General features: G+C 39.8%; 2 protein-coding genes across 3 annotated transcripts; both read right to left on the reverse strand.

Moving 5' to 3' along the window:
• Positions 1 to 1,101: 1,101 nt before the first annotated feature.
• On the reverse strand, positions 1,102 to 8,752 carry LOC103713288. 2 transcript variants are annotated; one of them, XM_008800166.4, is made up of 4 exons: positions 8,461 to 8,751; positions 8,063 to 8,356; positions 7,756 to 7,915; positions 1,102 to 1,422 (listed from the first exon to the last, which is right to left on the reverse strand). In XM_008800166.4, the coding sequence occupies exons 1-4, from the start codon at positions 8,677 to 8,679 to the stop codon at positions 1,244 to 1,246; spliced, it is 852 nt and encodes a 283-aa protein (XP_008798388.1). In that variant the 5' UTR covers positions 8,680 to 8,751; the 3' UTR covers positions 1,102 to 1,243. The 2 variants fall into 2 exon arrangements, with proteins under 2 accessions (XP_008798388.1, XP_026662831.1); XM_026807030.2 differs by lacking the exon at positions 1,102 to 1,422 and adding an exon at positions 1,966 to 2,171 and having other exon boundaries at positions 8,461 to 8,752.
• A 3,571-nt stretch (positions 8,753 to 12,323) lies between these two features.
• On the reverse strand, positions 12,324 to 16,656 carry LOC103713287 (flavonoid 3',5'-hydroxylase 1-like). The gene is made up of 2 exons (XM_008800165.4): positions 15,658 to 16,656; positions 12,324 to 13,084 (listed from the first exon to the last, which is right to left on the reverse strand). Exons 1-2 carry the CDS (start codon positions 16,546 to 16,548, stop codon positions 12,458 to 12,460), a joined length of 1,518 nt encoding a protein of 505 aa, XP_008798387.2. The 5' UTR covers positions 16,549 to 16,656; the 3' UTR covers positions 12,324 to 12,457.
• Positions 16,657 to 24,662: the final 8,006 nt, after the last annotated feature.

Below are 24,662 nucleotides of genomic sequence, written 5' to 3' on the forward strand. Positions count from 1 at the left end.
TCTAGACTAAGTAACATCATAATCCATGCAATATCAAATCATCAACACATAATACACACCAATATGTATAAAATATCCCCAGTCATATAAGGTACATTTATACATAGAACTTTGATAATCATTTAGATAATTGTGTTGGAGGATTCTTACCTCTATCAATGACAGACTCAATCACTGCATATACTACTCCGCTCTTTGATCTAAGAACTAGAGCTAAGTATCTTCTCATCCAAATGATGGCTCCCCTAGAATACCAAAATCAAACATCGAAAAAATCAATCGGTGGCCATAGTCAACCAAAAAAAATTACAGAACAATATAGTAGATGATTCGTGCAATGCCGGTCTAGGACCTCTCTTAGTGCCAACTCGAATCCAGAAGACATCTTTGGACCCACCATTGGTCCACTAAAACATTGGAGAGGAAAAGAAAGAGTAGAGAGAGAAAAATGATAGAGAGAGAGAAAAAATGAGAGAGAGTAAGAGAGAGAATGAGAGAGAGGATATGAGAGAAAGAAACCTATGGTTCTACTCTTAAAAGAAAGGAAGGAAGAGGGCTTTAGGGCTGGCCACCCCCACGGCAATGACCCTTGATGGCAGCAACAGCAACTCCAACCCCCGACAACTCGCATATGGCCACATCTAGCGTTTATTATTGTTTCGGCGAAAGAAGCAAAGAAAAAAAAATAGGGGAGAGATAATAAGGCATCCAAATCTGGTGATTCTCTAATGGCAATCAAGCTAATGAAACCATCAGCGACAACTGAGGGACTCGAGAATAAGTATAGAAGAGAGATGAAATTTGATTACCTTGCGATGGACCTCACTGGTTGACTGGGGATTAGGAACGAAGCCTAGAGGGAAAATAGGAGAGTCTTTTATAGATGGAGTCCTAGAGTTTCATTAGAATCCAGGCGAGCCTCAAAATCCTCTTCCTCGATGGACTCGGGGAGAAAGATCACTCCTTTCAGGAGTCTTCTTCTCCCTTCTCATGTGCTGGGCGCACGCTTAGCAGCCCAAGTGGCTATCCAAGCCAACGCAGGCTTGACCAGGCTCGCCATAAACAGGCCCTTACAATTAACCTTAAAAGTGCATCTTAGAGTGAAAAAATTAAAGAGTCAATTCACATGTGACACATGTAAGTGAAAAATCATGAAGAACACTTTCTTTAGAGGATTTACACAGATATCAAATCAAGCTAGAAAAAAGATTAGCTAGTAGAATAAGAAAGGAAAACTATTAACTCAAGGCCAATTGGTGAATTCCAACACTTTGAGGACTATCTCAAATCCCGTTGGGATCTGCCATATAAATAATAGAACATTTAGTGCGTTCAATGCAATATGCAGATTCCTTGCTGTCTCATTTCCTTTTTGCATGGCAGGCACAAGCGCTGCAGCTGCGGCCCACAAGACCGTGATAGCTGCAATAAACAACCAAATCAAAATGTTGGAAATATTAGTAATGAGATAAAGCTGAAGCAAATTTATACTAGTACTAAAGTTGAAAAGTTAGTGAGATATAGAAAACATTGACATGGAAAATATTTATAGGGGGGAAGAAGAACCTTGAACTTTGAATCTAGGGCTAGGAATAGAATGACATGTTCTAGATGCAAGAACCTCCTTTATAAATGTGTATCATGTTCTTGCCCAGCTTTATCATTCAACATAATAGTTCAGTTTAGTAGAGTAAAGCTATTTAAAGGAGGACACCTCACTTATGGGGGAAATATTGTCATGTCATGACTTTCTAGACATATGGGGGAAATTCAAAAATAGGAAATGGTCATAGATCTCCGCAGATCAAATAATTCAAAGATTTTTAGATTGAAGAGCAATCTCACTTAAGCTAATTATTTCAGGAAAACAAACTCCTGACCCTTTAACATTACATTTGTTTCATGCTTTTGAAATGTTTATTTCTGAATAAAATAGATGAACATTGACCGTACGAACAACAGCCATCACTATAAGAGGCTCTCTTTATTCTTCAAGAGTGTATATGGATGATATTCACCTTACATTTTTACCATGTTTTAAGCCACCTGATTTTTCTAAAAATACCGCAAGTTGTCTATTCTCAGTAACATCACCCTTGCACAGCTTCCCTTTTACATTTAAGCATATGATATTTCTCCTCAAAGATTACTTCCATGGTGCCTTTCTATGCCTGTAAATATTGTCAACAAATGAGGTGGGCTCATAAAGATGGTGCTATTGTAAGTAACATGGAAAAAGAGTCTTCTATGATCAACATATATATCCCTCCAGACTAAATTTCATGAAAAATGATTGAATTTTTTCACTCGATACTGAATATGATTAAACCAAATATGGAGTTTGCAAAGTTGCAGAGCGAAGTCTTCTGTTAGAGAATTGCCATAGTCACTTTTCATTTTTAGCCAATTCAAGGGTTTATGCTGATTCTTAATCCAAATGATTTGATAATGCTGAATTAGTTTAACATTCAACAATATGAGTATAATCCTCCATAATTTTATTAAGCAAAAGGAAAGTGATATTATCCATCAGACTGTCCCTCTGTGTCTAATATTTTTTATTTAAGACTAAGGCCCCATTTGGCAGAGCTATTGGCAGTAGAGCTTTTGGAAGTAGAGTTTTTTGAAGTAGAGCTTTTTAAAGTAGAGATTTTATAAAAAGCAATTTATTGTTTGGTAACTACATTTCTAAAGTATTGTGAGACTTTAATATGTATTTCGTAAACAAACTGAGAAAGTACTTTTGGTATGACAAAATGACCATAAAGGACATTGCACAATATTAGACAACAGAGCAAAATAAAATATAATATGTATTAATACATAAATATATAATATAGTATAATATTATTGTAACGTAATATAATATTATCATAATATAGTAATATAATATTGTATACTATAGCATAATAATATAACATTAGTTAATATTATATAACATAATATATCAATGCATTATGATATAATGTAATATAATATTATATTTATACTATAATACAATAAAAAAGGTAATGTTGCATCATCCACTATAGAGGCAGAATTCATCACATGCTATGAAGCTACATCACAGGCACTATGGTGGAAGAATTTATATCTGGCCTAAAATTTGTCAATTCTATTGCTAAGCCATTAAATATTTTTTGTGATAATTCGGCTGCAGTTTTCTTCTCTAAAAATAACAAAAATGGAAGCCGAAGTAAGCACATCAATATAAAGTATTTGATTGTGAGAGAAAAAAATTAAAAAGCAAGAAGTGGTTATTGAGCACATAAATACTGAGTTAATGATCGTTGATTCTATGACTAAAGGTTTGCCGACAAAGTTGTTTAGGAATCATGTATGTCATATGGGACTTGTTGGCTTATTTTGAGTTATTGCTTTTAATTCTCTGACTATTATGTATGTTTAGGCATTTTGATAGACTAGTCCAGGGCATGCGCAGAGCATGTGGGTATTCAAGGGAAAATTAATTGATGAACAGCTACTATTCCACATAAATCATGATTCTGTGTAATACATATATGTAGACTCATGTATATATACTCATATCTACACAAGCACACATGCAAACTCCCTCATACAGTCTGTATTTTGTTGTATTTTAAAGTCACTTTTAGAGAGCAAATATGGAGGGATATGTTTGCTAAAAGAAAAGTGCACCAAAACATGGGAATTGGGAGGTATAAGGGCATCGCACAAGGTAGAATTAACAGTAATAAAAAATGTAGATTCTAATGAATAGCAAGTGTTCATTTTTATTTTTATTTTTATTTTTCTGTTGGTAGAGGCAAGTGGGTTTATTTCAATATTGGCATTGTCGGCCCTATTAGATTAATGAAACATAATAGGATAATATGGCAATTTGTTTGTATGTTGGGTGCAGTTTTTTGAGAGGTTGGTTGGCCCTCTGTTTCTTTATGGTGCTAGATTATTCAGTTCATTTATTAAATTATGTGGTCATGTCATGATATATATTATTGATTATTTACATGCAAATAGCAAAAACCATGTGGTCTTTGTTTTGACCAACACAGTAAATAACAATCAAAAGTATGAAATGAAACAGGGTATGGCACTACCATATATTTTCTATTATATTTTATTTCTCACTCATTTATAATCTTATTATCCATTTATTTATCATCATAACTTCAATCTATACTTAGGGTCTTATGGCGGCAATATAGGGCAGGAGGAGAGAAGTAACAGATAAGTTGGCCACATTACAACAAAGTATAGGTCAAGAAATAACAGGGTGAGAGATGAGACATAGATAATGTGATAGTGATTATAAATTGAGCAATAGTTCAGTGAAGTAGCAATGATAGGAAAGCTAGAACATTTATTTCTCATTCATTTATAATCTTATTATTGACCTTTCATCATAACATCAATCTACCTAAGATCTTGTGGCCACAATATTTTTTTTTTTTTTGTTTTGGAGAAGGGGAGGGGGGGGGTGTTGGGGGTAAAGAGGGGAGGGAAGTACCAGAGAAGTTGGCCATATTACAAGAAGGGCAAGAGACTCGGTGGGAACAAAGATAAGCCATAGATAATGCAGTAATGATTGTAAACCGAGCACTAGTAGTCATAGGAGTGAATAGCTAGTCTAACAATGGAGTGAATAGCTAGTGGAAAAAAGGGGGCCAAACGTCTTTTGGTTTCGACAAAATCCATTATTCCCCTCTCGAGTATCGCCTCCCTTCCCCCCAAAGCCACTTCTCTCATATGATGGCCCCTAACATTATAGTATGATCGAGTGGGCTTGGACCTCTCTTTCATGATAGTTTACTTGAGCCTCTGTCCCTTTTGTGATCAATGCATTGACTTTTCTAAAAGAAAATAAAGACTTCTATAAGGTTTGGAAATCCTTTTATATCACATGAGAGTGACATGAGATAATGTCCAACATGGCATTGACGATCAACTTTAGACTTACATCATTAATATGAATTTTTCTATACATGTCTAGAATCAAAGAAGCTTGATGATCTTGTTAAAATGATGGTTAAAGCTAAAAAACATATTTTTATATTCATTGGTTACAAATCTATCAAGGTGGCATTCAATTTACTAGTTGAAATGGCTATTATTAAAAGAGCATTTTCTACTATAAATATCAGCAAAAAAATGGGTGCATAATTAAATGGAAAATTAATAGATGAATAATATTTTCGTTGTCTATGTCGACAAAGAAATATTAGATATTGCGATAATGATGCAATTATGCAACAATTTCAAAAACTTGAGGTCATCAAGTACAATTAGCCTTTTTGTTCTTTTAAAATCAACAAATGAGATCTGAGAAAAAATGTTGGTCGATGCATTTTCCTTTTTAAATGAACTTCTTAGATTTCTATATGTTAATATAAAAGCTAACATCTAATCAAGCTTTTATTATCATCTATTAAGAATGATGGCCCCTACAAGAAATTTTTAGCTCTATCCTTGTGAGCCATGATAGAGTAAAGGATAGAAGACTAACAGTAGGACAATAGAACAAGAAGGGGGAGAGAGATGGTGGGATGGTAGAGGAAACACTAATGGTTTGTAGAGTTGGTGGAGTAAGAAGAGTTGTTTCAGTAGAATGATAGAGGGTCAAGAGTAGGATCATTTGAGCATAGAGATGCAAAGCATTAATTGAGTCTGGGGGGAGAGAGAAATAGATAGAGAGAAATGGTCAAGTGATGAAGCACCATGGAAGTAGGAATAAATGTAGCTCACTCCATTTTAAACGAACTTCTTAGGCTTCTATATGTTAGGTTTACTTGTGACAAAACTAACTTCTAATTAAGATTGTAGCTATCATCTGTTAAGAATAGTGTCCCCTATATAAAATCCCTAGATCTATCATTGCACACCATGCTAAAGGATAAAGGAATAAGAGTAGCGCAATAGAATATGAAGGGAGAGAGAGATGGGGAGAGGTAGCAATGATGATAGATGGAGCGCTAATAGTTTGTCGAGTTGGTGGAGAAGTAATTTTGTTTAGGTAGGATGATAGAGGGTGAAGAGCAGGATCACTTAAGCATAGAGAGAGAAGCAAAGCATTAATGGAGTATCAGGGTGAAAGAGGGAGAGAGAGAGAGAGAGAGAGATGGTAGGGTGGCAACCATGGAAGTAGGAGATATTGTGGTGAGGTAGGACAATAACTTACAATTAATGGCGCATAAACACAAAAGAAGATTGTAGTGATAGTATCTCGGGTGAGATGATCATATAATGATACTAAGGTTCGATAAAGAAAAGCTGAAAAGCAAAGGGTATTGAGAATGGAAAAAGGAAAGATGGATTAAGGATGGAATTGTATTTGCCTTTCATTAACAAGATTTTAGTATGTGCCATGTGCATGAGAGGAAGGACAGATGGTTGTCATTCCTTCATCTACTATGTTTAACCAAAGAGCTCTATATGACTGAACTTTCAATTTGCAATTGGATTCTTCTTTGTAGAAGAAAATTTTCTAATTATAAAAGGATTTAAAATCCCAATGCAGTTAGAATAGAAAAATGAGAAATAAAGCCTCTAAAATTATTATGACATCCTTCTTTACTTCAAAAATCCAACCAGAAAGAGTGAAAAGATAGAGAGAGAAAGAGGCATGATATGGGGAAACAGGGCACAGGGAGGGTGTGGAGAAGAGGGAATTTTAATTATGTTTCTTTTGCCTTCTTACTTCAATTATCCACCTAATGCTACCATCTCTAGAATAAATCACATGCATCCCACGTGTGTGATTCTAAACTTATTAAAGAATATTATTTATGATCGCTTACCCAAAAAAAATTATTTCTGATCTTGTTTCCTTTTAGAGAGAGACAGTTGAGAAATTGGTTTTTCTTCAAGTTTCCAGTTTCTTAAAAATTTCTCTCTTATTTTTCCCCTCCTTTTCTCGATTAGGTTTGCTTTCTAACATAACTACATGTGAGACAAATAATTAAACATTTAATTCGAATGATGGATGACCAACAAAGAATTACTTTTATATATAATAGTATCTACTATTATTACGGATATTGTTATAGTGGGAACTCGGGCAGGTGCATCTGCACCTCTCAAATCCTACCTACCTTTACAAAAGTCCTGAATTCTCATTGAACTCAGTTGTTATCTAAATCCCATTTCTTTCTGCCACGAATCCCAACAGCTTGGCATGTTAGGGTGCCATGTGCATCACATATAGTTTTTATAACCAAACCAATTATAGAGGCTCTTGCCCCTACTGATCATGAGTTAGTAATCGACTAGTCTTTTTATATAGCGAGAAAGGCATGCAAGGACAGACTCTTGGAGCCACTGATTAATTATTGAGGCTTATATATCCCAGTACAGAATAGAAGAGAATTTTAACAGAAAACATCTTAGAGTCCCATTCTATTATCAAGAGAAGGCCAAGAAATATCTAATTTTGCTCTCTCAAATTTTGATAGTGCACTCATGAAGCTCCATGCCTATATCCAGATTTCTTCATCCACATGCATTGCGCATGCCACATTTGAGTGTCTAATCTATATAAGCTTAGCTCCTAAGTCCACAAGACCTAATATGGCTTATCTACCATGGGTATTTTCGTTGCCGAGCAGTGCTATGTTTTTGGTATCTCACAAAAATCACTCAGCTGCCTTGCACCATTCATTTCACTTCATTTCATGACATGGGAGCAATAAGGATAAAACAGGAGCTGAGTGACTTATCGAATGGTATTATTGAGATGGCATTGTGCTGCCGAAATTAACATATGAAGCAAGTACGTACCAGCGCCGGCGAAAAGGTGGGGCCCCGGAAAGAGCTTCCCGGAGCGGAACCATGTGTTGAGGCCACCACCCACCGACTCGAACACTCCGAACCCCAACAGTATCGACCCCGCATTGTAGTGCCGATCCCGGTACGACCCCTTGATCAACATCTTCCTTTCCTGAAAAAATTCTTATTATTATTTTAAAAAGTAGATGGACGATTTAGAATCACAAAAGGAAAAAAGAAACTACCAAACAAAACTTTGGGGATCTCGTTTCAGAAAAAAATGTAACTTTACAGACTCAAAACAGAAGCCCTCACTGACCTCGGTGAGCTGCTGAATCTTGGCTTCCACCGGGGAGATCGCTGCAGTTGGCGGCGGAGCCTCCCGGGTGCCGTCGGCCCCGGCGGCAACAGCGGCAGCGGGCTGGGCGGGGGCCTTCACCTGCTTCTTGAGCTCGTTGATCTCGTCCTGGATGGTCCGCACGCGGCGCCACTGCCATCCCAAATAACCAGCCCACAGCGTGTAGAAGAAGAGGCTTCCCATCACCACCGGGTGGATCAGCGATAACGTCCGGCCTTCCAAGATCCCAAACTCCCCGCCGACCGCCAGAGCATCCTTCGATCCATGAAATCCATGATATCAATTAGAACGAGGAAAGACGAGGAGAGGAGGAGGTGGGAGAGAGAGAAGGAGCACGGGAGGTGAGGAATGGAACTTGCCTTGGGGTCGAGGAAGAGGGGAAGGGACAGGGCCGCAGCCGTGGCAGGGAGGGGGAATGCTTTGGAGAGAAAATGGAGGGCGGCATGTTCGAGGTGAGGAAGGGGGGAGTGGGTCCGGGACAAAAGTGGGAGGTCTGATGATGGTTTTGGGATGAGTTTGGAGGAGGGGATAGAGCTGGGGAGGAGTTTTAGTAGACCGAGGGTGGGGGTGGTGGTCATGCTGCTGCTCTCCGGGAGGCTTGTCGGATGGCAGCGAGGGAGCAAGGAAGCCAGAGATAAGAGAGAGAAAAAAGATAAGGGTGCGAGCTCATTGGACATGTGGATGGCCTAAAGAACCGCTAAGGTTAGGTAGACCTGCCCAGCGGACGGGCTGGGCCGAATTCGAGCCTGGCTATCCTTTAATTTTTTCGGTTCATATCCGGCCCGATCCGGCCCGATCCGACATTCAGTTTTACTTCCCAGATCCAATGACTTCGGATTGTTTATTCAGGCCGCAACTTTGCCAGAAAAATCACTTTGTTAAACAAAAACAAAAAAAACAAAAAAGCACCTAGGGAGGGGAGGGGGTGAGAGGCAATAGGGGTAGTGGGAGGAGGAGAGGAGGGGGAAGATGAGATGAGAAAGAAGGTGAAAAATATTTTGATAATATTGTATATTATATAATAATTTTTTTATGTTATGTTATATTATATGTATCATATATAATATATAATATAAATATCAGACTCAGACCGCGTTCTAGCTAGGTCGATGTAAATCCAAGCTCGGCTCGTTTAATAGGTAGGTTTAAATTTTAGGCCCAAATCGGCTATTTGGGTTTGAAAATTAGGTCTAGATCTGTCCAAAATGAATAGGCTCGAACAGGCTGCCTGATTTTTGAAGAGGTCTAATACCAAGTTTTCAACCCAAACAATGTTAGCATGTTGTCTTGAGATTTGTTGAAAAGAATACTACGTCTTATATAAGCTTTTATGCTAACTAGTTAAATAACATGTGCTAATGCGTTTGAACCTATTCGTATTAATTAAAAGAAATTATAAATACAAGTTAATCACAATAATAAGCCATGACTTGGTAGGATTTGGGTTGAGGCCATTAACACTATAGACTTGGTACTTCCAATCAATTTCACCACACAGGACACCTTGATTGTTACCAACTGGACTCGTTCGAACATGCTCTCTTATGGTTAATGTAAATAGATGGGGAGATGTCAAAATAGAAAAGTGGATGAAATTATCAATGGATAAAATCACTAAAGTATATCTTGAAGAATTTGAGGGAGCTAAGGCACCCTATGTATACTATTTTGATATGAGTTGCTCAAATGGGAGACAAAACAGGAATTAAGTTTGCTTAACAATATAGAGTTGTCCAATCACTTAGGTTTCTGATTAGTGTACCATCCCTAGAGATTGTGAGGTCTTAACTTATTTGATATCCACCAAGTGATTTGCAATACGCGGCCCTTTTAAAGGTAGTAATACTGAATTGGGCCTGGTCCACTTGACCGAACCAGCCCAAAGATCGCAAAGGCCTTTGTTAAAGAAAATAGACGCACATGCCATGAAGAGGCAAGCTCCAGATGGGAGTCACCTTCTTCTTCGACTCCCTATGGGAGTCCGAAGATGGGAAGACTTTTAGGGCTGAATGAGACCCTGGCTCTGCTCTATTTAAGAGCCCCTCAAACCTCCATGCACCTCCCATCGAACACCACCGACCACTATTGCCAGTCCCTCTTCTTTTCATCTTGATAACTAGTAGCCATATTCTCTATGTTCAACACAAGGAATGAGTCATCTCCCAAGTACTCAGAAGCCATCACCCAAACTCAAGAGTTGAGCAACACAAGGAATGAGTCATCTCCCGAGTTCAGGAGTCGACCTATATAAAGCTGGGAGCCGTCTCATGCAAGAGGAGCTGACCCTGCGAATGGTCAGGAGCCGCTTCCCAAAAGCCAGGAGTCATCTCCAGTGGAATGGATAAAAATAGATAAATTCAAGAGCCATCCCCAGAGAAATGAGCAACTATGGAAAAGGAGGATGAAACCACCTCTAGAACCATAGCGGCTGGACTTGTCACATCTGCAGCACACCGAGCATCCCAACGACTAGCCGACCGTACATTAATGGAGTAGTAAAGGCATTTACCACTAGTTTGTTTGTTATTTATTATTTTATTACTCGATCTGTTCCTTCACAACACTGCAGTTATAGTACTTAAGAAAATCTAAGTTGCAGTTATTTTTTTTTTTTTTAAAGAAATATAATTAATCCACCCTCTTCTTAGGTTGCTAGCTTGGTTAATATATAAATACACCACTGAAAAGGGTCGTCTTTGGAACTGTTATTTTCAGTAAAGATAATGTTTGCTATTTATCCAATTTAGCCTAATTGGATTTATTTCTAAATAAAATTTAAATATTTAACTGAAATTATGAAAAATAGAGATTACCTTTCTCATAAAATTTTATTGATCAAAAGGTCCCACTTCCTGAGCCTATTTAAAATAGGTAGTGCAACTGTGAGTTTTGCTTCGAGAAGGAGCCCCTCCACAGCTGCACCAAGAGAGGTGTGAGTTACAGCTTGCTTATTACCAAACACTCTTTTGGAAAGTGCAAAACAAAATCTCAGTCTGCAGCTTTGAACTTGCTTAAAACATCCGTTATTTGCTGCTTGAATCTTCCGCGGTAAATTGAAGTTAGCTTTCTAGTAAGTAAAAGCATTGCTTCAGGATTTTGCTTGGAGAGTTTGCTTCGAACTGAAATATTCACCTGTTTCGTTCTTTCCATAAATACCAGCAGGTTGTTGATACTAAGCAATCCAATTGTACCTTATGAATACTCTTGGGCAAATCTTTTCTTCACGTTGTCCAAACTTCTTGTATAGAACTTGGCCTCCAAGTTAGCTTCTAATTTCAGATATTTTTGTTGAAAAGTCATGTCCTCTGCCAACTAACTAAATTCCCTTAGGTCATGAGTTTCTAGACTCATCCCAAATTGAACGGAATGGAAAGGGCAGCAACTCATCCCTTCTGGTTGACTCCGACAACGCTTATAAGCGTCGTCTACTTCCTCTGCCATCGGCGAATTTCGGCAAATTTTAGCGCCGGGGCCAAAATCGCCCATACTTCTACCTAGGGTCGGCTTCCTCTAGTCGGAAAATTCCCTTTTTTCTGTAGTGACACTTTTGGATGAGTTGGGAGAAACCTATAGCATATTCCTTTATAAGATCCATCACCTATCTCAAGAATTGACTTGCTATCCCGAGTAGATTAAACGTGTCGGCTCATGAGTTAGAATAAATACCAATTATATCAAACAAAAATAGTGAAAAAAAATTGGAGAGAGGAATAAATCACTCTGAAGAGAAGAAGGGCTCTTTTTTACAAAGACCCCTCTCTAAAATTCTTTCAACTCCAACTCACGTAACCCTCTCCCCTTCTTAAAAAAACTACACACACTCTCCCTAAACATAGAAATAGCAACATCTCCTATTAAAGGACGATAGCATCGATCCCATTTCAACTAGATAACAAACTCTAATATATTACTAAAGTGGGCTAGCAGCAAAAACAAATCCTAAATGAAATAAGGATTTAGCAATGAATATCAACACTATGAAAAACAATTTCGGTGATTAGTATATGCGTTACCTCCCATTTGAGTTAGGATAAAATAAGATACGTACGGAACTCATCACATACTCTAATTACTACAAACTTATCTTAACGTGGAACCTGGATTGTTTAAATCTCTGAAAAAAGTAAGCCACATTCAGATGGGATCTGATAGGATCAAACCCAATGGTTATGGCGCTCTCTCTCTCTCTCTGTCTTTCTTGTTAGATTGAAACCCAAGGCTCTTTTTTCACGCAACCACACACATACGTGCTTCCTTATCCATTTATTGTCTGAGTTACTCAATCGACATTGATATAAAACAAAAATATTTAACTCCTTGGGAAACAACCACGCAAGTAAATTAAAGCACGGTATTTCATATATAGGCCTCCGGTGCCAACCGTGGACTTGCAGAGGCTTTGAGAGGGACGGCCTTAGGGAGAGCCAGGCCAAACTTCTCGTCCATGTTGAGCTCCTCTCCTTCAGGAAGACTCCAGTCAAAGGAGTGCAGCAACGTACCTAACATATACTGGACGAATACCATTCCCACCAGTTTGCCGGCACAAATCCTTCTCCCAGCCCCAAATGGTATGAGCTCGAAGTAATTGCCTTGAGGGTCTATCTCCGCTGTCTTGCCGCTTAAGAACCTCTCCGGTTTGAATTCCAGGGGATCCTCCCACACGTCGGGGTTTCTACCAATAGCCCAGATGTTAACAAGAAGACGCGTGTTTCCAGGAATGTAATAGCCTTCGACCTCGCATGGGTCGAAGGAGAAGTGGGGGAGGCTGAGAGGGGTGGAAGGGTGCATCCTGAGCGCTTCCTTGCATATCGCCTGAAGGTATGGGAGCTGGGGTATGTCGGATTCTTCCAGTTTACGGTCTCGGCCGATGACTCGGTCCATCTCGGCTTGTGCACGCCTCAGAATGCTTGGGTTCTTGAGCATTTCGGCCATGGACCATTCGATGACGACGGAGGATGTGTCGGTGCCGGCGGTGAATAGATCCTGTCAGTGAATGAATATATATTAGTTTGCATGCATCATGCACTCTGGATCTAGACTCAAGAGCAAGAGCATATTGATTTTGGAAGTGGCCATGTTCTAAATTAATTTGTTTTTCTCCTCTAATTTGAAAAAATAAAAGTTCTCTGAAAATTTTTGATCAAATAAAGGAGGGCGGAAATGTCAAACCGTGGCTAATTTGCACGTCGCGGTCGTATTAGATAAGGGTGGTGGTTGGAACATAGATATCATGGATCAAGAAAAAATTATCGGCAACATTGTTAATTAGTTTTGCGTGTGTGGACGAATCTGCGCCTGTACACGTCCATCCATTTCATAGTGCAATTGGGATAGCGTTGGCTCAATATTTAACGAAGTTGGAGCAAATGGTGGATGGCGAAAGAAATGTATGACAAAATAGAGGTCGGCCATCGTTCACTTACAATTCAATGAATAAAGGTTGATGGGCCATTCTCATCGTTCACTTACAAATTCAAAAAAGTTGAAACGTCACCCATATACCATGCTGCTGTCATATATAAATATCTGCAATAAAATTTGCAGTGTATGCATCTATGATGTCCACAAATAATTAAGATCTGCCTACATGCATGATATATATTGCTGGCCACTACAAAATGACCACAAAAGGATCGAGCAGTCCATTGTTTTAGTTATTGAGGAATGATGCATGACAAAAGAAATGTTCAATGAATCGTGGTCGGATAAAGGATGATGGGCGCCCATTCTCATCGTTCACTTACAAGTTAAGAAAGTTGAAACGTCACCCCTATGTCATGTTGCTGTCATACATAAATAATTGCAGTATAAACATATATAATGTCCGTAAATATGATTTTCCGTGCTTGCATCGATGGTTCTGCTCTGATATCATGTTGAAATCACCATTTGTTTTAAAAGCTTAATTAAGCTGATAGGATGAGATAAATTTATTTATATATTTTATATTTTTTACAAAATCTGCAGTGGTTAAATGGCTGCAAGAACTTTTTTTAAAGTAATAAATATAACAATTTTATAATTTAATAATATAGTAGTTTTATCCTATGTATTCAAAACTTTTTTTGTGTTTACAAATTAAATTATAACTTGCAATGTAGCCTAATTAATATTGTTCATAGAGTATGTACTTGAGCTTTCCTCTTGGAACAATTCATTTTGAAAAAGCTAGCAATTTGACACTATAATACATGTGAGTGAGAAAAATTTGAACAATAAACATAAGCCTAACATAAGAGAAATAATTTTGAACTAAATGAAAATAAAATACAAAAAGTACCCAAAGGAAGAAAATAAGTAATATTTAAATAAAATAAAATAAATTCGAAGTTGTTTGATGGATGGTTGTGATTCCATCAAGAATTATGATATTTAAATTTATTTATATATTTACGTATTTGTGTGCATATATTTGTTGGAATTCCAGAAGTTTATTATTGAAGATATCTCCATTTAAAAAACATGGGTATTTGCCATTCGCTTTTTCCCGGATAACACCTTTGGGAATACGTGAGGCTAATTGATCGAGAAAAATAAAAACGTGAGGCCAAACAATCATGAATATTTCATATAAGGACAACGTGATACGTGACATTAAAGCAACTATGATGGAACAAGGGGCAAGCAGTTGGACAGTCAAATCAACAGATGTGCGTATCTACCATTTGGTGACACTACCAAAAAGATTCTAGCATTAACATTAACAATTTATATCCAATTCAAAAGAACAAAAATTGAACATATCGTCATGTTTGTGAGAGAAAACATTAATTTCACGTAAGAAAATATTGATTATCGTGACTCACATCTAATAACTTACTCTCAGTTTTAAACAGACACACCTCTTGATTTTTTTCCCCTTAGAAATAAGCTAAGAAATGAACTAATTTAGATGCATTTTTGTTAAAGCAAGACGCACCTATAAAGTGCAATATGGGGGTAAATAAATTTCACCCACCAAAGATGGTGAAACTCCTATTTTGTGCACCCGGAAATTTCCTTTGCCGCATGATTTGAGAGAATTGGTCTAACTAGCCAAAATTTTTATATTTTAAGAAGTAGTTCCTCGGCTAGCATTATGTTATCCCAAGAAACATTTTATGTGCAGTAACAGATGCATTCCTTGCAACAACTATTGCACCCATGTTATTAAATTCCATGTATACCCTAGTGGACCCAACTAAAGGATGAGGATCCATAATCATGGCTATCCATGCATTATGGGACTGTTATGGTGTACTGAGGCTCATGCGGGATGGATAAGGGTTGTCTCTTTCGCACCAAAGAAGGATTAATTTATCTTTCTTCGTGCGAATCCACTATTAAGTCTTGCTGGTACAGCGGCAGCTCAGCCTATGAAATTAAAAAGATAAGAGAATGCAAAGATGATGGAACTAAGGATAGATTGTCCCAAGTAAATAAAAAAAGGTCCCGATTGCTTTGAGATCTCCGGATTTAAAAAGGAAAGCAAGCGAATACCACGGCAAAATTAACAGGTAGCAGAGTTGGACCCAGATATTAAGTAAATAATAGTGATAGAGCATAGGAGGACATACAAAGACGAGCGCCTTGATGTTTACATCGGTGATGGTCTGCCCATCCTCTCCTTCCCTGTTCGCCTTAATCACATCCAAGAAATCCGGTTTCCCCTGCCGTTGCTTGGCCGACGCCGCGTGCGCCTCCAAAAGCTTCGTTACCATCCCATCAAACCTCTTGTGAATCCTTCTCAGTTTCGCCTGCACTCCCTGCAAGTCCATCCACGCGATTGCCGGCACGAAGTCCCCGATGTTAAACAGATCTCCGCCGGTCAACAGCTCCACGATCATGTCCTTGTACTGGTTCGACTCCTCCCCTTGGGCGTCGAAGATGCGCAGGCTCAGCGTTATCTGGCTAATTATATTGGCGAAAGCACAAACGAGCACGTCGGGCAGCGTGACCGGCCGGCCTATCCGAGCCGCGTCGAGAATGCAGCGGACCATGTGCGCGGCCTCGGCACGGCGCACGGGCGCCCAGTCGGCCAGGGCTTTGGCGCCGAGGAGATGGAAACTGGCGAGCTTGCGGAGGAGCTTCCACTTGGGGCCGTAGCTGGAGAAGACCATGTTCTGGTAGCCGTACGTGACCTCCTTTGCGCTGATGGCGGAGGGGCGGTTGGCGAACTGCGCATCGAAGGCTTTGAGGAAGGTGCGGGCCGCGGAGGGGGAGGAGGCGACGACGACGCCGCAGGTGCCCATCTTGAGGTACATGATGGGGCCGTAGCGCCTGGCGAGGCGGGCGAGGGAGGAGTGGGGGGTGGAGCCGACGAGGGGGAGGGCGCCAAGGATGGGGATGCCGCGGGGGCCCGGGGGGAGTGGGAGGGTGGAGGTGGGCTTGCCGAGGAAGTGGCGGAGGGCGAGGTGGAGGAGGAAGCAAAGCAAAGCGCAGGCTACGAGGAATGGATCGATGGCCATGGTGGTTTGCTGTGGGCGTCCACGGCCTCGAATGGCTCTTCTGGATGGGTTTGGTGAAGAGCCTGGCGAAGCGTTCTCGGTTGTGGTTTATATAGACAGAATTGGAATCGTATCAGGCCTTGACGAAGTAAGCATGGAAGATGGATCCTACGATGATGAATGGTTCCGAGCAATGAAACGACAATTATATATCTTATTCAAGGGATGATATCACTTAGGGTTGGAGATAATCATATATCTTCGAAGTCACGTAAGAGGTATATATCCATTTACCAACCACGTATTAAGATAGATCTGTACCATGACCTAGTAACATGTGGACAGCTATAAGAGAATATATAGGGAGGAGAGGACCCTAAAATTTAATATAAGTTAAAAATATCGTGGGCTAATTTTCAAACTTGAATTTCGGTGCCATCAATGGCCAAACTATGTACCACTGGTACGTCAAAGAAGATATTTATTAGTCTAAATAATTTTTAAAATATGTTTCGGTAAACAAAAGTTTCGAGAATGTCAGAAATACATAAACCTAATAACAAATAGGTAATGAACATGAAATTCGTTTTTTTTTTTGGTGCTAAGGCGGGTAGATCATACCTGATGAGTACGGATACACCCAATAAAATCGAAAAAGCAAAATGCCTCGGAGTACCACGGGCAGCTTCCTATCTCCAGCCCACAGGGTACTGTCAGAGTGACTGACTACATAATCAGCAGCCACCCAGTCCGCAGCCCTGCTTTATGGAAAACATGCTTGGCCTGGAAAGTCCCTCTGTCCCGCACCAAGGCTCAGATGTCTCGGAGCAAAGAGTGGACGCAACCATTACCTCTTGGACCCCTTCGGATCCAGCTGATGACCGTGGCCGAGTCTTCCTCTAGAAACATAGAAATTCTTCACTATGGCAACAAAGCGCATACTTGTAATTTGTAAATACTTGGAGATGCGTCCTCAAAATCTCAAGCCAGGAACCTTCATATACTAGATAGGAAAGTGTGGCTACAGGGACAACAAACTTCTCCGAGAAGGATGATTGTAAGCCTTGGGATAAATGTTTTATTTAATTCTTTACAACAATTATTATTTATGCTTTTTTTTATTTTTTTTAACTTTTTTTTGGTACCTCTCCTGATCTCTTTCTATTAGCAAGGAATTTTAGTGAGACTGTGTCGATGCCCGGCAGGAGACAATTTTAACTGACCTTTGGGGACAGGACAAGATAAACATGATGCCGCCAGAGGTGGTGCTCCTCGTTTACTATAAAGGATATCCTATCGCTAGATTTGGTTTTCCCTTTTTTTTTTTTGAGGAAAAGATTTTGTTACTATTTGTATTTCACAAGTAAAGTCGATCGTTGATTTAATGCTTTGGATGGGATATTAGACTTTGATATGGAGGGGTTGAGAAGGAAATGAGAGACATATATATTCGAGCTTATCTTCCATAGCTCTAAAGCGTACGTAGACTTATTTAGAATAACGTTAATGTCATACAATTTGGCTTTAAGTCTTTTCCACAACACAAGAGTGTGGATCAAGCATTGCTCTACCTAACATGACAGATACTTAAATGTTTATATATATTATTGTTGGGTTTCTTGGATACAAGTTGGGCCCCATGATGGAACGATCCAGGACTAGGAGGAATGGTTTTGGGGTGTTTAAAAACAGTTACCACCTCTCCCTACTTCTTAAATTCAAAAGGGATGAAAAAAAAGAAAAAAATTGCTGAGGCTCTCTCTGAAATGGGAGGCAGGGCATTTGAGCAGTAGAAAGGTATGATCTCCATACTAAGACTTCACACGACTTACTGATATTGTAGTGATGGTTTTATATATGTAAAATGATCCAAACAATTTTAGATTACCTATGTTTTGATCTCAACAAGGTAAATTCGTCAAACTCTATTTTTATCAAAATTTTCATTCCATAATTATCAACTTTAGTTTTGTTCGCACAGTATGCTTGGTGGTAAGATAGTTTTGTCGATAGCTTCCCTTATAAAAAGATATTGTAAACTCTCGTACTAATTTAGTAGAGAAACTCCGCTTTATATAAGTCTGAATGTACATCTTTTGATTACATTTGAAAATTAAAAAAATATTGTTTATAAGGAATGTATATCAGAATGCCTATAATCATGGGTGAATATGATTTGGTTTGACATTGGGTAAATCTTGCTATCGTAGGTAACAAGGAGGAGATTATGCCTTGATGTAGGATGTCTTAACTGAATTCAAATTTGGAGGATTTTGAATTTGATCCTTATCACCTTAACATGACGCACATGACGCTAGTTTAGTGCTGGTATTCGTATCGACCATATCGAAGCCTTAGCCTATTATTACAGGGGTATTTTCGTCCCAATTCAACTCAGGAGAATGAAATAGCTGACACCATTAAAGTTATAGTTGTTGGAAAATCCAAGTAGATTACTGTCCTACGGAGTATTTTATAAGCCTGAGGTGTCTGACCAAACTATTTTGCTGGCGGCATTCAAAATGCAAGGGATGACCCGCTGGCAAAATCTAAAGTGAAAGAAGCCTCTATCTTATTATACACCTAATGAGTTATGAGTGTCATTTAATTTTTTGCACCTTTGAAGAAAACGGACTCTATCTGCACATGACAACATCTATCAGACACCATGGACTTGCAAATTATGAATACATCTTTCATTGAAATGGACTTGCTTCAAAAAATTTTATTTGTCCTTTCGCTAAATCAGTTGAAGGTTTTGTTTGATTGTATTTCATTATTGCGTAAAAACTATTGCAACTATTATCATACTTTCTTGTCTGTACTTCCCTCTACCTTTGTACTTTTTTTCTCATTCTTAATAGATTTAGGTAGCCTGGCCTCCTTTTCTGTCAAAAAGAAAGAACTTCTGTCGAATGAGAAGGGATGGGGTAGGGAAGTTGAGCACGTGAGGTTAGAATTTTTTTCGAGCGGATGAGAGGGTGGGTGGGGAAGAGTAGAGTTGGGATTTCAGAGCGAAGAGAGAAACACTAGTCTGTGGACCGGCAATTATGAAACCAAAGACTTCCCATCACAGTGGGGTCAGGAGCGGCCCAATGTATTTGGGGGCCTAAGGCCGTTTTGTGTTTGAGGCCTTCCCTACAGTGGGCCGGCCTAAGGCGAATTCACAGGGGGCCTTTTTTTTCCATTTTATCTTTGAGGCATTTCCTGCGGTGGGCCTTCTTTGGGCCGGGGCCTTAGGCAACCGCCTCAATTGCCTAAGGGTTGGACCGGCCCTGGTGGGGTTTACAAAGGAACCGACAAAAAAAATATTTATTTGTTTATTTTTGGCTTTATAAGGCATGCTAACCTTCAAGATTTTCCCCATTATTTGAACAAATCCACACATCCTACCCCCTGCCATTTAGAAAGTGTGGATATTCTATGTTTTTGGGACCACTATAACCCCATCCAGTCTAATTTTAAATAGGTTAGAATCATAATTCTTATTAGATTGATAATGTGAGGACCTGTGTAAACGTGTGTTTAGTTCCACATCAGTTATTCGATGAATAAATTTTGAATACTTAGATAAAATCAAAAAAAAATTATGTTAGGCTGGAGCAGTCGTTTTCAAACAAATATGTGGTATCTTATGCGGTGGAGCAAGATACGGAGTAGTCATTTTGGGACACCCAAACTGAGAGCTTTCTTTTTTTTTTAAGGACAATCCAACTTGCCTCATATTCTTTTCCTGTGATTATTGTAAAAGATGCGCGCAATTCCCTTGATCATTAGAAAAGCAACAATTTATTCCAGTATCTTGATCGATGGGATATAATAACTTGCATAGAAATTTGATTATTATCAGCAGAGAATTTCATTGCTCATTGTTTCTCGAAAGAATTCGTGGGTCATTAAATTAAAATAAAGTTTTGTTAAAATAAGATAAGTATATATTCAACGTTGAGAATAAGATGGAGTTTAATTTGTAATTGTGACCCATACCAACTTCTTTATTGAGATGTCTATCCAGCTTCTTGGACGAACACCTCACCTGGCGGACTTACAACACAGGTTGTATTGAATTAGGTCTATATCAATACTTGGAATTTATTATATAAGATTTAAGATTAAAAAAATGGCCAATTAGACAATTGATATATACTATATTAGATGCTAGCAAAAAAAAAATTTTTTTGTTGAACCCAATTAAGGGACAAATATGTTGGATAGCTTACGTTGCATTGTGGCATACAACATATTTGTTCAATTAGTTCAAGGACACGCTCGGAAGCAATGCAACCTTTATCTTTTCTTTTTCCTTCCCTTCCTTATCTCGTTCCTACCTTCCATCTGCGAAAAACGAAGTACAGTTCTGTACGACTGTATCACGTCCACCTCTCTAACCCCATTTAAAAGTTCCATTCGAATCTTTTGAACTATGTATAATATGAGAGAAAATTATAAATTTAAAATCCCACACGGTTTATTGCCATAAGTGCAAAATGATGGATGATGGAGTTACCGCCGTCGGCGCGGTTGCCTCACCGGTACGACGTCGGCCACCGACTGCACGAGTTGGGATGTAGTTTGGATAGCAATGTTGAAGACATCAGAGCAAACGGATCAGAAGTACTGCATGAGGACGACCGTGAAGGATGAGTTATGCCGGTCATTAATTAGTTGTTAGTAGAGAATTGCCGCTAAATCACCTTTAGCGGATTAATACATTGCTTATGAATTCTACTTTAGTGTACTAGGTTGCGGGGTCGCAATTGGATTAGATCGAATCCAATATGGATCAGGTTGAATGCAGATCGAGTCAAAAATTCAGCAATCTGTATCAAATTTATTTATTAAATAGATAAAAAATTCAAATGTGAACCTAATCTATTTATTAAATAGATTTTTTGATCCCACCTAATGAAAAATGTATTGAACACTTGACCTTGGATAACACTGACCTCTCCATGACCTTGGCATAAGTTGACCTTGGGCCTACCCAAGGTGAACAACTTCAGCCCTGACGAAGAGCCAATCAGCAAAGGAGAACAATCAGCACGTGTCGACAAAGGCTGACAGTCGTAACAACCGATAGCCTTGGCAGTCTGTAGTCGTGGCAGCACCACAGTCTGCGCCTGACCTGCACTACCGCTGCTCACACGGACTGATTCTCGTACCGCTGCCGTAGTACCGGCTGTTATTTGGCCATCAGTGCATGCCATGTTAGCCTAGGTAACGATAAAACATGCTTCTCTACATAAAGGGGAAGCCAGCCCAAGGGACCTCCAGCATGCAACAAAAATTTAAAAACACACACTATGCAAAATCTAAACCTCACTCTGCTGAAATTCTCTCCTTTCTATACTGTTATCTCTCATTTTTGACTTTGGCATCGGAGGGTCTCCTGCCGGAAAATCTTCGACAAGCGGACTTCTTACAGGCCATCTCCGGATGAAGCCAGCTTCAACACACCTCAACCAGCCTGTCTAGCTCGCCTCCAGCCGACTTCAGAGTTGTCCGAGCTGCGCTCCAACCTCGATTTGGATCCAGCGACAATAGATTGGAACTACAGAAAGGACTTGCCCCCAACTACATCAACATAAATCGAAGGGGGAGATAACTGGCATGAGGTCATAAGGAGCCCACGACATATTACATGCTTTGCAACGCCATGCTCCGACCTCCCAAGGGTCGTTGCAGAGTCCAGAACCTACTCTGCCGGAACAACCCACTGCGCTTATGGACAATGAGTAATTCAACATGCTCATTCAACAGTTTTAGGCGCTGACCGTGGCGGTCTAGGACCTGCAGTAGGTAGCAGTATGACCGAAGTCGGTCCCGCCGAAATCCTACTAGCCCAGCCACCCTCTTAGTCATCGGCGCACTGCATGCGCTTAGTTAGCCACCACTCTCAGGACCAGGACCCCAAGCGGTCACATTAGAGCCAATGCACTCAACATAGCGGTCCTGGTCGGAATGGAAAATGATGTACTTCAAGCCCCCATTCAAGCGGAGACTCCACTCCGAGCCTCCCACTTCCTCTCCATATGGAACCCCTGCCTCAGTGGAATGCCGACCTCGATAGGAGAATCAAAAAAATGGGCTAGTAGATCCAACATCTTAGAGGACAAGCTCCAAGGGAAAACGATGACCTCAAGTTCTCCTCGAAGCCTCCTTCTCCTGATAGATCATGAAGGAACTGATCTTACTTCAGTTCAAATTGCCCCAAATGGAGTCGTAAGACGGCACCATTGATCTCTTGGATCATCTAGAGAGAGCTTCAAGGCTCTCATGATGTTGCATGGAGCCACCGACATCATGTTGTGCAAGGTGTTTCTCGTGACCCTTCGCAAAGTAGCTCAGCTCTTGTTCTCTTATCTTCTGTCTGAATCCATTCATTCCTTCGAGCAGCTCGCCCGCCTCTTTATGGCACACTGCATCTCCAGCGGAGATGGGGCCATAGTTTGGACATGGTGCTCGACATCAAGCAGCAAGAGAAAGAGTCCCTTAGGGACAATGTTAGCCGCTTTAATGCGGCGACACTAGAGGTCTGCGACCTAGATCGATCGGTCTTGATGTTGGCAATGAAGAGCAGCCTGCGATCGTCGCGCTTCCTCTTTTCCCTAGAAAAGCGCTTCTCGGCGGACTTTGTCGAAATGCTGGCGTGTGCAGATAAGTATGCGAAAGTGGAGGAAGCCATGGCCTTCTATCACGAGTCTGCTGGTGGAAGATTTCCCAAAGGATCCAAAATGGGACGCGAAGAGTAGAGGGAGTCGAGGGATGCCTCACCTCAACATGAGAGCAGCTCACGGCAGTACAAGAGCCCTCCTTGGAACTTTGGGACGTACAATCCACTCTCCGCCCCAAGGACTCAAATCCACATGGAGATTGAGGGCCAAGGCTACCTCTTCCCTTTATGCCCGATGAGGACTCCAACGGTCAAGAAGGACCAGAAAAAATACTACTGCTTCCACCGGGACAACGCCCATGACACCAAGGAGTGCATCCAGCCCAAGGATGAAATTGAGGTGCTCATTCGGCATGGACGACTCGATACGTGCACACTTGGTAGGACCGAGAAGCGACTACTTCAGCCTCTAATTCGTCACCCTCGAAGCCGATCGACAGCCATACGATAGCAGGCGTCATCAACACCATCGCAGGTGGACCTCCTGAGGTCCCAAATGACTCGGGCAGCCGAGCTCCCCAAGAAGCCAAAGCTGCCCCAAAGAGACGAGTGTAGGGGACATCATCACCTTCATCGATGCCAACCTAGGAGTACAGACTCCTCATGATAATACTATAGTCATTTTTTTTACTATTACAAAATATGATGTAAAGAGAATACTTGTTGATAATGGAAGCTCAATCAATGTGTTATTTTATGATAGTTGCCAAAGAATGGGGTTGCCAGCCGAATAGCTCCAAAAAGTCAACACTCCTCTAGCCGAAAGCTCCAAAAGGTCAACTTGCTATTAAGTTGGTGCATCAAGTGCTTCGTTTAAAAATCAAATTGCAAAATTTGATGTCTTTAGTACCAATATAATTAATCTTTAATTGCTCTAATTTAATGAAAAAGGGGGAGAGAGAAAGTTAACTATTGCAAAGTCCGAAACTTTTGAAGCTTAATTCTTGAACCCCAAGTGGTCTGATACATCAAAGTTGAATGACTAAAAGCTCTAAATCTGATCTTTCTTGCTGGCATCCATATGCTCTTCAATTATCCCGAAACTTGATTAAGATAAATTTGAAGCTGCTATAATTTTTTTGACATTCTCTAATTTCAAAAGGCAACTTTTTGAAGCTGTCAAAATGGGGGACACAGTAGGTTGAGTATATGCATAATTGAATATATTGAATATATTAACTTGAGTTAATCTAAAATTCTCAAAGTTTTATGAAGCATTCATGAAGTATGTTCTTAAGGCATATATTTGTTTCCTTCATGTTTGACATAAATGAATTAATTATGCATAAATCCTAGAAGCGCAATATGCTTTACTTTTTATATATTAAAGTTTTGTCATTATAAAAAAGGAGGAGATTATTGACCCAATGGGTTAATTTTGATGATTACAAAATGTTTAATATAATACTAATGATTTTATATTTTTGCAGTGGTTAATTTGTTGTGTAGTAAGCTCAATGAG

This window comes from Phoenix dactylifera, unplaced genomic scaffold (genome assembly GCF_009389715.1).
Source record: "Phoenix dactylifera cultivar Barhee BC4 unplaced genomic scaffold, palm_55x_up_171113_PBpolish2nd_filt_p 000537F, whole genome shotgun sequence".
NCBI lineage: Eukaryota > Viridiplantae > Streptophyta > Magnoliopsida > Arecales > Arecaceae > Phoenix > Phoenix dactylifera.

What these genes read in the sequence shown, in the direction of transcription:
- LOC103713287 (XM_008800165.4), bottom strand. Translation starts at nt 16,548, where the DNA reads ATGGCCATCGATCCATTCCTCGTAGCCTGCGCTTTGCTTTGCTTCCTC. An exon ending in ACATCAAGGCGCTCGTCTTT is followed by an intron (nt 13,085 to 15,657) that starts GTATGTCCTCCT and finishes ATTCACTGACAG; the next exon opens with GATCTATTCACCGCCGGCAC.
- LOC103713288 (XM_008800166.4), bottom strand. Translation starts at nt 8,679, where the DNA reads ATGACCACCACCCCCACCCTCGGTCTACTAAAACTCCTCCCCAGCTCT. An exon ending in CCCTCTTCCTCGACCCCAAG is followed by an intron (nt 8,357 to 8,460) that starts GCAAGTTCCATT and finishes CATGGATCGAAG; the next exon opens with GATGCTCTGGCGGTCGGCGG. An exon ending in CCACCTTTTCGCCGGCGCTG is followed by an intron (nt 1,423 to 7,755) that starts GTACGTACTTGC and finishes TGTTTATTGCAG; the next exon opens with CTATCACGGTCTTGTGGGCC.